Below are 17,462 nucleotides of genomic sequence, written 5' to 3'. Positions count from 1 at the left end.
GAGACAGCTTGTTGGCCTCGGGCTGGAATTTCAGCCCACAGACCGCCACCGCGGTGCGAGCGAGACAGGTGTGGGGGAGGGAGGGTGTGCGGTGGAAGGTAAAGAGGGAAGAAAGAAAGAACAAGCAGGTGAGCATGTCATCGCGTTTGGGACTTTTGCAACTTTTTCATGCAGCAAATGTTTCCGCCTGAAATTGACAAACACGTCAACATGTCATTGCGTCATCTCGTTTACATTTGGAACCATCTCAATTGTCATGACTGGCGAGCAGAGCCGCAAAATTGGACCAACATTTAACCCTACAACGCCAAACCTATCCTAATCAATACAAGACATTTTCAGCCCCCCCCCCCTCATTAAAACAATGACAGGGACCATTTGCAATGTAGTTTTTTTTTCATTTTGGAATATTTTCGGCTGATCTAAAACGCAAGTTCTGCTAAACAATTCTCAACCAAATAAAAAAAACACGTCATAATTGGGGCACAAAAGTATCCCGCTAATCGTGTCAACATTAAAACCATTTAAAGAACCATTGAAAATTTAATTTTTTTTTTAAAATAGCCACAGGTCAAAAAAGACGGACAAACATGGACCAAGAGTCCACTTTGACTTATTTCACAAATGTGCCATTTGTGAACATTCTGACGGCAAATTCAAGTTGCGTCTTTCGGCGTACGATGTCGGAGCAAAGTCGCAAAGTCGCAAAGTCTCCTGCTCACGTTCCTTCCACGAGGCGTCGCAAATCAAAACTTCGGAAGCCAACAAACGTTTCCATCAGGAACAAAAAAGACGAGTCCATTTCAATCCTGTTATTACAAAAGCCTTTGATGATAACTATAGTTTCCATTTTTTACTTTAATGACAAGATTTTACTCGAGTAAATATCTGTTACAAGTTCTGAAGAAAAAAGTAGACACATATGTCGAAAAATGTGATTAACATGAGGAATTTGTTTTTGCTTGACATCTCAAATACAGCGGGGCAAAAAAATATATATATATATTTGTCCAGTTTCCCGTAGACTTCCTCTTGGATTTTGGCCAAATACTTTCAGACCCCCGCCGAGTATGTAAACGTAATCAATAAAATAAAATCTGAAACCAGAGTGAGTTGACTTTGAAGTGAGGATAAGAAGAAACCAGCGTAAACATTTTTTTGCATGTCGTCGGCCCCGTGACTCATTTAAATAATGTCCTGAGGTTATTACAATCTTCCCCCCCCCCCCAAAAAAAATTATGCCCTGTTGGACTCCTGCCTGATACCTGGAACGACCAATCAGACGGCGGCGCCTCACTTTCCATAATTTAAGATTAAACTCGGAGCTCCGTCTTGCTGTTAATCCGCGTTTAAGTCGCGGTCATTTACTCCGTGTGCGTGTGTGTGCGTGTTGCCGCAAGCGCGCACACACGCACAGGTATGCACATGAAGGAATATGAAGGCTTGATGCATTAAACATGATGTTGAAAGCATGTCATGCAAACAAACTTTCAAGATTTTTTTAAAGCGTTTTTTTTTTTGACACGTTCGACTTTGAAAGAAATTTGTCAAAACTCTTCCACTCTTTCATTTGTTAAAGGGACAGTGTGTAGACTTTTTTGCCACCTAGTGGTGAACTGCTAGCATGCAACGAGTGTCATTTTGGTGCCACTTGGCGAGCGAGCCCACCGCCAAAGACGACGTTAGCCGCGTTCGTCTCCTTTCGGGAATCCGGAGCAGAAAGATGGCCGCCAAACACGGCAGCCTCCTTTAAGGCGCGGTGCCAAAGCGTCATATAATCAGCCATGACGCGATCCAAACCATGTACGTTGTGATAGAACAGATTTTCATCTGTCTTATTCAAATTAATAGCGTGTTTTTCAAATGAATGAAGACTGAAAAATCACAATTTCACTCCACATCTGTAAAGTCAAACGCAGCAAAGATGGCTGAAAAGCTGAGAGAGAGAAACTTTAAAATATAAAAATCGATGTAAATGTGCAGACGTGCACCAAAGTTGTAAATCATCTGAAATAATGAAGGCCGTGTCAGGTATTAACTTGCGTCCCAAAAACCGAATTGATCAAAGTCCGTGTATTGAAATTATATTTTTTTGAATTGTCGAACACGCCCGAAAGGCTTCGGTGAAATCAAAGAATTCGCAAATGAAATACAAACATTGCGCAATACTTTTACTTGAGTAACTTTTGCATCTTGTTGGAGACGTTTGATGCGACATACTTTGAACTTTAACTAAGAAGAAATGGTATTTTTACTCTATTACATTTACTACAATAACCTTTTGAGACAAATTGAATCCCTCAGCATCAGTACTCAAATACAATTTGTGCGATACAATCTGCATACTTCACCATTTACTAACGGACTCACTTCTTGTCACGGAGTACTTAAGTCATTCTTCGGACGGCGACGGGTCGCGTGATTGTCAAGTATTTGTGGCTGAAGTCGACACGTTCGCTCCGTGAATTTCAGCATTTCTCAAATGTGAAGATTTTCATCTGGAAGGCGAGACGAGGGGAAAAGACTTTTGCGCGACAAAGTGGTCGAGTCGTCACCGATGCGTGTGTGCGTTTAGCATTGCCTTCCATTTATTTTTCATTAGGGGGTGTGGAGAAATAAATCAGCCCGCCAAAATAAAACACGCACACACGCGTTTGTAGATGTGAACATCTGCGCACATTTACACCCACATATGCAATCACACACACACACACATCCCACCGGCGACTCAATTACACCTCCCCCTCGTCCCTCGCGTCCCCCTTGTCCCTCGTGTCCCCCTCGCCCCCCCCCCCTTCCCCCTCCCTCGCTGCTCTCAAAGCCAATCAAAATCACATTTCAACATTATTTCACTTTTGTTTTCTCGCACAATATTTGATCTGCTTGGTTGGACGAAACCAATGAAGTCTTCATGTTGTTAGTGTGTAACGGTGGATGGACGGATGGATGGACGGATGAACAATGGAATGATGGATGGACGGATGGATGGATGCGAGGATCAGATGGACAATTGGACGAGTTTGATGGACAGATGACAGCAAATGACGGATGGGGAAAAGGACGGATGGATGGAGAAGATGGATGGATGATGTCATCATGTCCGCCAAAAGCATCCGAGTCAATAGTTGGCTTTCCATCCAGCCATTTTGATTCCAATTTTCAAGAAATGCGAAAATCAAAGTGAACGGAAACGCTCGAAATTTGAAAAAGGGCCCAAACTTGCAAAAAAGTTTGGACGCTCAGAGGGGGAGGAGTTTGAAACGTATCAAAAAAAGGAAAATGGGAATTTTGCTGATGGAAGCGAATAAAAGTCCGGATACACGTTTTGACCGGAAATACCGTCACACGTACGTTTGTCGTCCCAAAACAAAGTCGGACGATGAAGTAAGGGACGTTTGGGAGACGACAAACGGAAATCCTTTTGGAATTCATGAAAGATGGCAAAATGAACGCAATTTGAGATGGAAAACCGCAAAGGAACGCGACGGTTGATCAACAACGACAAAAGCAAAGTCATATGACGTCATCGCATTCTTCTTAAAAATTCCTGGTGGATCACATCTCTATGGTGTATAGCGCCACCTACAGCGGCGGAGTCCCTTCTCAATATTTGCAGAAGAACAACAGATGAAAGCAAGCGTAAGACGCAGGACGCACGACGCAAGACGCGCGTTCCTTTTGCGCATTTCCGGTCAATCTGCTTCCAAAAACAGTCCAACCAATGAATGCAAATGCGACTGACGTGATTGCTGACACGCCGCGCTTCGATTTTGGATGTTCCTGGCGGCGAGCTCGCCAAATTGTGCACCACAACATTTGCACGTGTTATCGTGCAGAAACCGCATACGCTGGCTCGCTCATTATTCCGCATGCCGGAGCAATGGCCGTTGAAGCGCGAGCGAGCGCTTTAGCGCCACCTGGCGTCAGCGCATCGTGGCGCATCCAACGACAATGAAATGAATCGGAGCGTTCGCGAAAGAAGGGATGCTGCGTTGGAAGAGAGGATGAGGTGGGGGAGGGAGTGACGGAGGGAGGTGCACGCGAGCGCGTGCGTCTTTGCACCCGAGAGGCCCGTAAATCAGAGCCCAAAAGGTAATTGAGGCGTCGTTTGTCATCGGCCAGCAGACGTTTTTACGGCCGGCAGATTGGCCGCCAGGGCCGATGATGACGGCGACAGCCACGACGCAAGCTGTCGCGTGCCAACGCGTTCCCGCGGGAAAGCGCCGATCCCACCCGCAAAACACCAAAAACGCTTTCATCATTTCCTGCCTTGACTTTTGCTAAATTTGCCGCCGGCCAGTCCCTTTTTTTTTTTTTTTTGTCTCTCTGTATCATGACACTGACTGGCAAGCAATCGATTGTTTGTCTGTCTGAGTCCTGGCATTAACTGGCGACCAGTCAATTTGTCTCTGTGCTCTGCCATGCTCGGCGACCAGTCCACAGCAAAAAAATTAATGGATGCCATTTGCCTAGCTGTTAGCATGGAGCTAGTTTAGCATCTTGAAATCATATTTGCGCTGACCGTCGGCCGGTTATCTGCATGCGATTGGCCCGGCGACCTCTCCGGCTTCATTTCAATGTCACCGCCACACAAAATGTCCGCCCGAGCCTAGCGTAGCGTATCATGGTTACTGTAAGTGCGAGGCTTTTTATTTACTGTTTATTCTGCACTTCATCATCATGCAGCTCCCCCCCCCATCTGCCCCCCCCCCTCGCAATCCACTGCGCAACGCACCACTGACCACGCTGCGAGTGTGTGCGTGCGTGCGAGAGGGGATGATGTCTATCCTTCCATGGGAAACCTTGTTAAATATTCATTGACAATGATTCCGCTTTGACCGTCGAGTTTGATGATGACGAGGATGAAGATGATGAGGAAGAGGCCGCCGCAGAGAGCGACGGCAAAAAAGACAAGGCGACGGCCGAAACCAAACGAGCGTCGTCTTCAAATTTGGACGGCCAATCAAACGTCAAGCGTAACAAAAGCCAGCGAAGCTCCGCCCCCTCCACTTTGAATAGAAATCATTGGATTGTTTTTTTCTAATGTTGACTAAGCGTTTTGTTTATAATTATTTTCTCTTATTTGTATTTAATGTGTTTTTCTGACTTCCGTTCCACTTCTGCATCGCAACCAGGAAACGGGCGTGTGCCACGGTTGCGCCGTCATCTGTGTCTTCTTCGTGCATTAGTTCAAGTTTAAGAAAAAGAAAGCAGTTTCTTCTTCAGTTGTTGCTTCAGGTCTTTCCGGTGCAATGCTGTTGATATAGCGCCCCCATAATGGCGCAACTGCAGTCCAAATGCCTTCCTGCCGACCTCAACACAACCGGAGCGCTTGCGGCTGTGTCGAGCCATCTCAGTGGCTCAAGTTGGAAATTAGGTGGAGGTGGCCGCCTCTGAATTTTGTACACGGGAAAAACCCTGTCACTGTAGTCGTCTGTTGGATTTGTTTTTTTGTTTTTCAGAAATGCTTCATTAGAATATTTTTTGTTTTTTTCTCGTGTTTATGTGGTGTGGGAATAACTCTTTTTGGACATTTTCCTGTCGGGGTGTGCTCGCTTTTGTTGCCAGGGGTTATGCTATTAACTCATTGACTGGCAGCCATGTTGACCGAAGCAACCCCCTTTGCTCCCGGCTGTTGGACTGGATTTGGACAAATTTTGCAAGGCCCACAGAATATTGTAAAAAGATTAGACGCTCTTCTTTGATCAGGAAAAAAAAGTTTGTTTCTGTTTTGCAGCAATTAGCATTAGCATATAGCTAAGTTTCATCATTATTCACAAACCTGTTGAAAACGGTGCAGAAAGCGCTTTTGCAACATGGCCCATCGAAAATTGAACTCTTGTGAATCGAAACCAAATCGATTGAGGAAATTGGAATCGATAGCCAGTCCTAGTGTGTGTGTGTCCGTGTGCGTGTCTACAGGTGAGATCCAGCTCGCTGCCAGCGGGCGAGTGAGCGAGGAAGGAAAGCGAGCGAGTGCACATGTTGTATTTGCGTCGGTCTCACACGCATGCAGCGGGATTCAAAAGTTAATTATGTTTTAACACGATATTTAATTAAATATGGAGGCAAGCAGAAATGGATCGGAAGCAAAATAATGAATGAAAGACGTAAGAAGAAAAAAACGTGCCGGGTGTGGTCTCGTCGTCGCTGCGGTTAGCGCCCGTGCCGATGATTTGCTCACTTTTCCGCGCTGGTCGTTAGCAAGCGGCTGACTCGCTTGTCGGATGATTTTCCTGCCACGTTCAATATTTGGACGGGTTTGTCAACAAACGCACACGCAACAATTATTTCGAAGGCTGCGTGTGCAAAGCAGCGCCTCCTACTGGTACTAATGACAATTAGATCGTAATACTCAGTAATTGCATTTTCAGTTTCACATATTTTTTGGGCCCTCGTCGGGTGGAAGGAAGGAAGGATGGAAGATGGAAGGATGATGGATGAGTGAAGACGTTTGGATTGATTTTGTTGAACGTCTCAATGTGATTTGTGTCACGACGTTCTTCATGTTCTTTCTCACTCCACTCGTTTCCTGCCTCCAATTTCGTGCATCTTAATTATTTCCTAATTAGCTTGCATGTTAATTAGCATGGTGGCTAATGTTAATTAGCTCTATTAATGGGAGCTACAGCAGCACCTGCCCCCCCCCATAACATGTGTTAATTTCAAACGCGCACACTCAATTGCGCGCGTGCATGTGTGTGGAGACGTTGAGAGATGCTAGCTTAGCATTTAGCACGTGAGATTTAGGCCACAAATTGAATGCTGTTGATTGAAAACAACAACACTGATGGTAATAATTCATCCATTTTGGATTGAACCAAATCAATCCAATCGAACTGAACTCTTGTGAATTGAAATTGAATCGAGGAAGTTGAATAGATACCCAGCCTTAAGAATTTCCAACCTGTAAGCAGGTTCTTGAATGCAACGTAGTGACATCATCATCATCATCATCATCATCATCATCATCATCATCATCATCATCATGCATGTTTATTCCACGTCAAAACTTGATTTTCATTTTCATCTTCGAATCATATTTAGTCACTTTTCTCGAGCAAAGATCTGCATGTGCGCCGCCCTCATCTCCATTATTGATCTTGTATCATCCTTTGCTCGGCTCGATCAAGACAAAAACAGCCTCTTCTTGGAATATCGCACACGCACACGCACACGCACGGCTGATTTGAGTTTTGTTACTATCGGTGCATCGTGCTGCCGCTGTTGTGTTTTGTGAAAGGTCAGTTGTAATGATCCCACCTCAGCTCTTTATGGATTTATTTTAAATATGCTGATCAGCGATATTTCAAAACATCGCAGAGTCCTACGGTCCAATCAGATGGCGGCGTTTAGCGGAGAGGCCTCAAAGGTGGAACTTTTGATTAGGAAAAATCTTCAATCACCGACCGAGACTCAAACAGATCAAGCCGTGGCGCTTAAACCAACGACAAGACACAACATGGCCGAAAACAACACTACAAACTGAAACATAAGAAGACAAAATCAAATACTTGCAACCAACATGCACGGATGGATGGATGGACGGATAATGGACGGGTGGATGCCATTGGCTGGTAGTGCCTGGAAGCGTCACCAACACGTCGGCTGGCAAATGAATGAGCGCACGCACGCACGTTGAAACACAGATGATTGCGTGTTGCCGTTTTGTTTATTAGCTCCGTGATTGAGTCGTTCGGCCTCCACCAGATTGGATGACCTTTCCGGATCCTTCCATCGAGTCGGGTAAGTAGACGAGACGGCCGAGCGCGGATTGTGGCGTGCGCGCGCCTGTTTTGTGTTCGAGCCTCATCGCCATCCAGTTTGTACGCAATTACGCGCAGAATGCGTGCGTGAAGGAGATGGAGAGTCTTCACGCTGACGCGCTTGCATGAGAGCTCATTTGTTCCGCGGGATGACATTCGTGAGAAAGGTGTGCGGGATTAGGAAGGTGCGTGCGTGCGTGCGTGCGTGCGAGAGGCGCAGCATGAGGCTGGAGTGACGTTTTAAGCGGCACGTCCGTCACAAGATGGCGACAGACGACATCATTGGAAAGGACAATGGACGGACGTGTGCGTGTGTTTGTGTGTGTTTGCGTTAAAGAACCTCGCTGCGCTCTAAATCATCTCATGATGCAAATGGTTCCATTTTTTGTCTGGAAAATGACTCAGGCGATGATTTTAAGAAGGCGTCCGTTTTTAGAATTATGAATTTACTGAAAAGTTTTATTTTGCCGGCATCAGCACAATATCATGATCAATATCATATGGTGAGGTTCCTTTTGTGACACATCGTGACATCCCTAATTGGCAGCCACTCGCTTGACTGCCACCAACAGGACGGGAGCGGAAGTGTCACCTGCGACGTTTGTCATGCTCACAAATTCCATCTTTGCCCCGCCCCCGCAGGCGCAGACGCCGCCCGGTCGCCATGACGCCCAGCAAGACGCCCTCCGGCAGATGGCCGGCAAACTAGCCGGCCTGCGTTACAACTCCATCGCCAGCGGGGGGCGACACTTGCCGCACGACAACAGGTACAAGTCGCTGGCCCACGTACGTGCGTGTGCGCGTGTGTGCGCGCGTGTGCGCGCGTGAGTCAATGAACGGATTTGCTTGATGAAGATGATTTAGGAGTGCATACGTCAAAGCATGCGTGAAAGTGTGCGTTTTTTAGCCGAGCTGCGCTAAAGCTAAACGAAGACTTTTCTTCTCTTTCTCGCTTCTTTTGCTTCCACGCTGCCACACGCCTCCTCTTTGCGTGCGTGCGTGACGGCGAATCCGACAGAGCTGTCAAACTGTCAGCGTCGGCGACCAGAGAACTCCAAACAATTTCACTTCTAATGTCGAGAAAGATGTCGGCGAGCGCCACAGAGACCTCCAACAAATGTATAAATAATGCATGCACGCACGCACGCATGCACGCACACACGCGGCCTAACAAAAACGGCGTGTGTGCGCGCGCTACCGTTTGTGTAAACATTCCAGAAGCCTCCATACTTCATGCGATCTTGCAGCGAGGGAGGGAGGGGGCGGGGTCATAGGATGGGGGAGGGTTTAGTGGGAGCGACCCGTAGCCCCTCCCCTTCCCGATTGCCAAGCAGTCCGCCGAAGCTGACGTACGAGTTGGATTGGTCCCGGGAGCAAACTCGTAAATCACTTCACTTGATAGATGATCAAATGATTTTGTAAAGAATCTGAGGTTCGAACCTTGGGCAGAAAACCAACAAACATTTTTGGCTGCGTTTTAATGAAGACGAGCACAAAACAAAAGCGACCGATCGCGTGTGTCTGTCCGGAAGTCCTAACCTCGTGTTTTCCCGCCTTCAGCCTGCAGGATCTTGAGTGCGCGTACGAAGAGCTCTGGGATTGGCTGACGGACGTGTGCGCCGCGGCGAGCGACGGCCATCGGACGGTGGCGTCGGACCAGCGCCGCCGACGACATGCGCTCCGGGTGAGACGGGCGCATACACACAAACATTCATGCGCACGCATGATATTCTTTCTCGTGTTTGTGTGTGCGTGATGACTAATGGATGGTCCAACGCGCTCACCTGGCCTGCCAATTATTGATAAGTGTAAAGATGAAGCTAATTTCTCCAAAGGAGATTCGCTCAAATATTCATCGGCGTATGAATATTCATGCGGCGCGCGCATCAATTTTCCATGAGAGAAGAATGGCCGCCGTCGTTTCTCCTTTTTTGATGTGTCAAGCGCACTGTTGAAATATTGATGTTCGTCCTCGCCGGGCGAAGGTCGCCATCTTGTCGGACGTCGCCGCCAAACGCCGCTTGTTCATATTGGCTTGATTAACATTGCTAATCTTTCAACTATATCGTAACTTACTAGGAGCCGCTTTACAAAACTTTCTGTTATTTTTAAACGAGTTCTTGACTCTTGACTGGTCAACAATTTCGTTGCCGTGGCGACCGTTCATATATTAACATGGACGTCAAAACCAACATTAAGAAATCATATAAACAGGAAGAAAAGCTACAATGTAACAGTAAAAATGAATATAAAAATAGAGAGTAAATGTGAAAATCAATCAATCAATATTTCTTTATTTTAAGCTGCAAACAATAGCAAATGTTTGTTGGATTCATTTTGTGCGGCACTTTTTCCACTTGAAAATCTGTGGACTGCCATCCGTCCGTCCGTCCGTCCATCCACAAGGGTTGCAGGGGTGCTGGAGCCTATCCCGGCTATAGAATTAGCTGTATTTCATGATTGTTTTAAAAATTATTTTGAAATATAATTTGAGTTGAGCTTTTTTTTTTTTACTTGCACACATGAAATTATTTTCTTCAAAAAACTAAAGCTAATACTGAAACTAATAAAAATGAAACTAAAATGACACTATATTTGAAAAAGGGTGCAGGGTTAATTATAATAATAAGTCAACTAAATAAACTAATGATCACAAACCTGCATTGAAGAGGAAAAAAAAATTACAAGACAACAATTTGAAATGAAAAATAACTATTATGAAAATGGCAACATAACTATTATAACCCGTGTGTGTGCGTACGTGTGCGTGTGCGTGCGTGTGTCTTTCAGGATGCTTTAGAAGAGCTTAGTGAGTGTGTTTGTGTGTGTTTCCGTCTGTGTGAGCGTTAAAGAAACTCGCTGTGCTCCCCCGAAATGCTGGGGGAACTCGAACCCGTAACCATAGCAACGCCGGGGCCAACAAAACTTGTTCTATTTTTTCTTTTTTTTTTAAGTCTGTGCGTGTGTTTCTTGGCAGAGTTCAACTCTACTGTTTATTGTGATGGTACACGGAGGCACTTTTAACTGAAGGAGGGGGGCACTGTGTGCGCGTGTGTGTGCGTGCGCGTGCGTGTGAGTCCGTGTGAGTTTGTTGACACCAGTGACTTTGTGGTTCTTAAATGGCGGCGTAAATCTCGGCTGAGTTGAATCGAGTAAAGCGGATGAAAGAAAAAAACAACGCAGATGCCGTGAGAAAAAACGTTTGCCCGCGTGTGAAATGATGACTTCATGTTTAAGATTATCATAGCACATGCAAATGTCACTTAATGAATTCATAATTTTGGAAGGGGGGGGGGGTCGATTTTCACACAAGGCCTACTGGCCTCGAGTCATTTTTGTTCCTCCGTAATCATCGAACCAGCATTTAAAAGCGACATTTTTGCTTGACTTGGCTTATCTTTGTGTGATATTTCCAACAGACACGCAAAATGAATTTGAAAAGAAAATCCTTGACAAAAGAAAGCGACGCAAGCCGAGCAGCGTCTTGCGTATGATGTCACTTTGAGACGTCGTCCTGTAGGAAGTTGCTGTCACGCGTCTTTCGCGCTTTGTTCCCGCGGTCGCCATGGCAACAATTCAAACGTCTTTGGGAGCCGCGTTGGGTTCGGCGCTCTGCTTTTCCTTCTTGTCCCAAATCACACCATCAGGGAAACGACACTCAACGAGCATGCGCGCTAGGGCTGCGTCTCAATTCTAATTTCCTCAACCCATTCGGACTTTTCACAAGAACGAGTTCAGTTTGATTCGCTTCAATTCAATCCCATATTGATGAATTATGGAACATCAATTCTTCTTCGATATCACGGACATGATCCAAAGTCCACAAATATGAAGTTGCAAAGTCAATTTTGCTGACTGGTCAAATGATTTTGCTTATGAATGAAAGTAGCACGTCATGAAATAATCACGCAAGTGTTACACAAACATTGACGAGATCAAAATGTTTTCATCATTCTCAATAAATCATTGTAAATGTAAACTTAAAATATTCTGAATTCAAGTCTTTCATAAATGTACGAAAATACTATGAAATTCATGACATTTGAATAAAACAGTAAGATACTAAAAACAGCCTTCAAGGTTCTGTTTTCGTAAAAATTAATGGAAAAAAAATTAGATATTTAAATCATCGATTGAAGATGGAAGGAAAGGAAGGAAGGAGAAATAAAAGAAAAGGTCAACGTACGTCCGCTGGAGATTGTGTGTGTGTAGTGGATGTGTGCGCAATGTGTGTGTGCGTGTCATGAAGTATTTTGAGCGTCACACGTGTCACATGTCAACACAAACATGACAAGTCATCGTGTCCTTGAGATGCTCCATTTTCAAGGTCAGCCACATTTTCACCATCTGACACTCGCACGCGCACACGCGTGCTCACGTGTGTGCGTGTGCGTGCTCACGTGTGTGCGTGAGGGGATACATGGAGCGTGAGTGTGCCACTTCCTGTTCTTTCACCGCCACTGGAACTTCCATCTGACGAGGAGACCATTCACAGCCATGAGGAGGAAAAACCGTTTGTCGTCAAGCATTTTCTTTTCTTTCTTTCGTCGTTTTGTGACGAGCGCGGCGTGGGACGGAACGCGGCCCACTCCCGGCCGGTCGAAGCGCCGGCACTCATTCCGTTCTGATCAGGCTGATGCAAACCAACTCGCCGGGGTCCGAGAAATGACAGTGGTGCGTTTGTAAAATGTGTTTCTACCGCCAGGCTGCGCCATCTGGCCTTGCGGGGTGACTCGGCAAATCGGACACTGCCGTAGTTTGTGCCGCAGGGTCAGGGAGGAGGGGCTATTGAAATATTTTGAAGATGGCAACGATCGGTTCAACAAATTGATTTGTCGTCTTTAGTGATGAAATACGGTGACATCCAACACACCTTGCCCCCCCGACCCCAAGCCCCCCACATCTAGCGCCCGCGTCCATCATGGAGCGTGACGATTGGATGCTGTGGTCCTCGGACGAGGGTACGAAATGAAAGAACGCACTCGCACGCACGCGTCCTCTCCTTCCGCTCGCCGACATACGGCGGCAAAGCCAGCGCTCGTTTTTTTCAATTAGTCCCAAACGATGTTTGATGGCGCCCGTCCAGATGCGGAGGGACAAGCACCACGTCTGATGAGGAATGGACGTGTGAATGTCTGATGAACGGGTGAGCGCTTGTGGGAAGGTGCGAGTGGAATGAAGACACCGATTGCGCCGTTCTTGTGCAAGCGTGTGAAAAGCGGCGTCCGAGCTTGCGCCGAGATTGTCTGCCGGCGTGAATACATGGCGACCACTCATCCACGTCCCCCTTTTGTCCCAGCTCAGCATTTATCGCCAACTTTGGATCTCATGCATTTTACTGCACTCGTTGAACTTCAACGACCTTCCGAGCAACACGCGACAAATAAACGTCCTTCACATCTGCGGCGGACGGCGGCAAATGAATCCGTGGCCATGGCTTTGGAGGAAGCGCGCGACCGAACGGCGGCGCTGGCTGCCGTCAGATCCGATAGCGTCTCCGTCAGACGATTGGTCGCCGGGACATTTAAATCTGGAAATGGCGGCTGAGCTAATAATGAAAGACGAGCGACTGGTAGCGGACAATCAGAAGTTGGGATTTGAAACCAGAATTTGCGAGCAGTGAGGCAGGCCATCTCACCACTAGGGCACAGCGGCCAAACTTCAGCCTCCCGCATCCCGCATCTTCCGATTGACCATGCGCACCAACATTTGGACTCTCAAACGTGCGTGTGCGTGCGTGCAGGTGAGCCACGGCGAGCTGACGGCGATGGAGGCCCAGAAGACGAGTTTGCTGTGTCGAGCCGAGTCGCTGAAGACGAGCTCGCGGCTGCCAGAAAGTTTACGGCACAAAATACGCCAGCTCGTGCACAAATGGACGCAGCTGGAGGTAATGCGCGCACACACGCGCGCGCATACACGTACTCACTCAAATAATTACTCAAGTAAAAGTAAAAAAGTACAGGCTCTGAAATGTCAAAAGTATTTTCCTCCTTCGGCAATTGAAAAGATATTAGCTAATGGAACAAAAATGGGTGAAGTTGAATGTCTGCATAAAAGACAAAAAGAAGGAAAAGGTGACGCTGCAGACGAGTGAAAATGGCGCCGGCGCTGCGATTCCCCGGCGAACGGTCGCCGCGCACCCAAAGAAGTTTAATCAGCGTCTGCTTACGGAGGCGGAAGAGCGACCATTCATCTGTCGTTTCATTTTGCGAGACGTTTGCTTACACGTGTCTCACGCTCACCTCGCCGCCGCCATCAGGGACGACGGCGGCGGCGAGGATGAGACGAGCGCAGATGGCGTTTGCGGCGACAAAATTTGCGGCGAGTCGGCGTCGCTCTCTCGACAGGAGATTTTTTTGGGGTTTGTTTCTTCCCGGGAACAAAGCAGTGCCGCCGCCGCCGCCGCCTTTCATCCTGATGATGAGCCGCCGCCAGCTGCGCATGCTGGAATTAATGGATGCGGACGAGCGGAGTGAGGAAGTTGCAACGGAAAACTTGAACGCTGCAACTCATTTACTTGCATGTCCGTCCTTCCTTCCTTTTTTCTTGCCTTCTAACAGTCAAGACGCTTTCTGAGTAATAATTAAACAAAATGGTTGAATAGCATGACCTTGTACTAATTCTATTTTTCCAGAAAAGGTGCTTTTAATTTCATAATCCAGATTGTTCCACAAACGGACCCCTTGAGTTGAAATCAATTCTTCTTTATATTTATGTTTGGGAAAAAACGATCTGAACTCACTTTTTCCCTTTTTTTTTATTTGATTTTCACGTTAATTGATAAGATTTCATGTACGTTATTTTAAGGCGGTTAAATTCCATCAATTCATTGAATTGCAAAGTTTCTAATGAATATTGGATGAGTGTGGTCTCTGCATCCACATCCGCAAACGACACGAAAAGCGCCTTCATGGCTTCATTCCTTCCTTTCCTTCCTCATATTCTTGCTTCCTTTTTTCCTTCTGTGTGAAAAGAAAAAAATAGCCTCGCCCCTTTTTATTTTTACAGAAAAACGAGAAATTGTCTCATCGGTTTTTGCACATATTTTTTTGACTTTCTGTTACATATGATTTACTTAAATTCTAAATATTAACGTAGCTTATTTTGAAACAATGCCAACTTCAAATACCAACCAACCTTAGAAAAGTTTGTCAAAGACGTGAACGTAAAACTTGCGTAAAGTAATAAAGCTGTTGGAATCATTTTGGTTTGTGACAAATTGGTTTGCGTCGCTGTTTTGTGAAAAACACTATTCACTTTGATATTTTCATGCAGGATCGTGATTGGTCGGCAGCAACAATGAATACACAGACACTGATACGCTTTGCTAGAATAATTGTACCTTTTATTCCCCGCAAACAGCAATCGAGACCGGAGAGCCCACGGTTTGGGTAGAACGAGCTGCAAAACGGCCGGGCGATCGTACGCGTCCCACAGCGGACTCCGCCCGCACCGCCTGCCGCTCCGTCTTTTATTCGTTAACAAAAAGGGGCGAGCGTGAGAAACGAGGCATGCAACCTGAGAATTCCCAGGTTTGATTCCACATGTTTTTGAAAACAAGAAGGACTATCGTATAAACAAGGAGTTCCCAGGCTGACCCCGCCCTTTATTTACCTGGATTCGTACAACAGTTCAGGACAACAACGTATCCTTATATAAGACGTTACACGAGGACAAACCGTGGTTATTTTCGCGTAAAGAAAAAAGTTGACTTGCTGATCACGTTTGCACTCATTTTGTTGACATGAAACAAAGCTCAAAACAATAACGCGTGACTTGCATTCTTTCCTTTAAATGACCATTCAATAAAAACTATTATCTCAAGATGACTACCATTTTTTAAGTCATTTGAAGTGTAAAAACCAAAAAAAAATGGCGCCGTCCTTTTTTGCATTGGCTGCTTGTCATGGCGAATGATTGACAGGTGCTGTTGTCGCCATCTCTCCGCTTGCAGAATCTTCTGTGCGACCAGTCGGCCAGCGGCTCGCCTGGCCCGCAGCCATCATCGCCGCCTTCGTCGACGCCGTCATCGCCGACGCCGTCATCGCCGCCTTCGTCGCCGCCTTTGTCGGGCTCGGACGTCCCGGAGCGTCTGCGGGCCGGCATCAAGGAGCTGAAGGCGTGGCTGCGGCACACCGAGCTGCTCATCTTCAACTCGTGCCTGCGACGGCCGCATCCCGACGCCCGCCAGCAGCTGGACAGCTTCAAGGTGGGCGGGGCCTCCCCATCACACACCTTGTATGGGGGAGGGGCCTAACATATCCAATGTGCAGCCCCTGGCAGGCTTTTTGCCTTCCTTCTTACCTTCCTGCCATTTGCTGCTTTTCTCGCATCCCTCATTTCTTTGATGACCTTTCCTTCCGTCTTTCTTTCTTTCCTTCCTTCCTTTCTTTATACCTTCCTTTGTTGTCCTCTGTTCTTCCTTTATGTTTTCCTTCCGACTTTTTCATTCTTTTATTTTTTCCTTTTCCCTCCTTGCTTCCTTTCTGTCGGTGAGGTCTATTTCTTCCTTCCTTCCTTTCCATCCTTACCTCACACATTTTTCCTTCCTTCCTTTGATCTCCCATTTCTTGCATCCTTCATTTTCTGCTTATTTGTTTTCCTTCCTTCCTTCCCTTAGTCCTATCTTGATAACAGTCCTTATTTGGTATGTGGTCCTGGTTGCCCCCCTTGTATGGTTATACCTTGATGTACTCTTTTTTTTTTCTTTTTTTTTTATATACTTACATTCACACAAGACATCCTGAAAAGTAAGTTGAGTTGAAGTTCCTTCCACTCTGCTTATGTTTAGCCTGCAACAAGTCCACGTATATTTGACATTTATTGACAAGGTTCTGCAAGACCAACACATTTTAATGTGGCGGGCTTGTAAACAAGAAACGGAAAATAAAGCTACGTGGCGGCGGCCGCGTGCTGAGCGCCGTGGCCTTAATGAAGGCAAAGGACGTATGGAGGAAGGAAGGAAGGAACGGCGCCACCGCGGGATTTTAATCAGCTTGCGTCACACAGCGAACAGCAGCTACTATCTCTGATTAGCCTCGCGATGTTGCATACACGCGACGCACGCACGCTCCTAAAATCAATGTATGCAAATGAGTGTGACATACGTGCAGACATGCACATCATTAACACATCAACAAACACACACACAGACATAAACATTCTTTGTCACCAAGTTCAGATGATGCAATCAAAAAAAGAAACATTTTCAAAATGGACGGGTTGTGTAAAAAACACGCTCACAAAATGAATGCGCGAGACTCGCTGTGACGATTCGGGAAGAGCCAGAAGTCGCAACACCTTAGATGGTCGTATACGGAAACGTTGCAACACCTTATATGGTCGTATACGGAAACGTCGCAACACCTTATATGGTCGTACACGGAAACGTTCCACGCTTCCACAAAGTTGTCGTATTTGATCTGATAAGATGAAGAAATATGGGAGAATATTACAATTTGGACCCACAGCAGAGAAACAATGACGCAAGTCGCGTTCAAAATGTGTGTGTGTTTGTGCACGTTTTCACTTCTCACTTATTCGACTCCCCTTCCTCCCCGTAGCACCTCCCACTCCGCGAGCTCTTAATTGAATTAGCGCTCCGCTAAGATAGCACGTCGCCATGCCACGCTCCTCCAGCAGGCCCCGGGCATCCTATGACTCCTAATTGTCGGCCAGACGCTCAGGAAATGTGTG

The 17,462-nt window shown here is 46.4% G+C and overlaps 1 protein-coding gene across 8 annotated transcripts in view; it reads left to right on the top strand.

Annotated features, from left to right (window-relative positions):
* Positions 1 to 17,462, top strand: part of akap6 (A kinase (PRKA) anchor protein 6) — a 58,922-nt gene that overhangs the window by 24,117 nt on the left and 17,343 nt on the right. For 7 of the 8 annotated variants that reach the window (XM_086095090.1, XM_086095088.1, XM_086095089.1 and 4 more), the window contains 4 exons: positions 8,409 to 8,533; positions 9,327 to 9,450; positions 13,510 to 13,653; positions 15,721 to 15,975. In XM_086095090.1, coding sequence (XP_085951216.1) covers positions 8,409 to 8,533; positions 9,327 to 9,450; positions 13,510 to 13,653; positions 15,721 to 15,975 — 648 coding nt within the window. The remainder of the gene's footprint in view (positions 1 to 8,408; positions 8,534 to 9,326; positions 9,451 to 13,509; positions 13,654 to 15,720; positions 15,976 to 17,462) is intronic. The other variant, XM_086095094.1, reaches the window with a different exon arrangement.

Source organism: Leptonotus elevatus, chromosome 14 (assembly GCF_054856555.1).
Source record: "Leptonotus elevatus isolate MCC_2025b chromosome 14, RoL_Lele_1.0, whole genome shotgun sequence".
In the NCBI taxonomy this organism is placed as follows: domain Eukaryota; kingdom Metazoa; phylum Chordata; class Actinopteri; order Syngnathiformes; family Syngnathidae; genus Leptonotus; species Leptonotus elevatus.
This window is presented reverse-complemented; position numbering and strand designations above follow the sequence as displayed.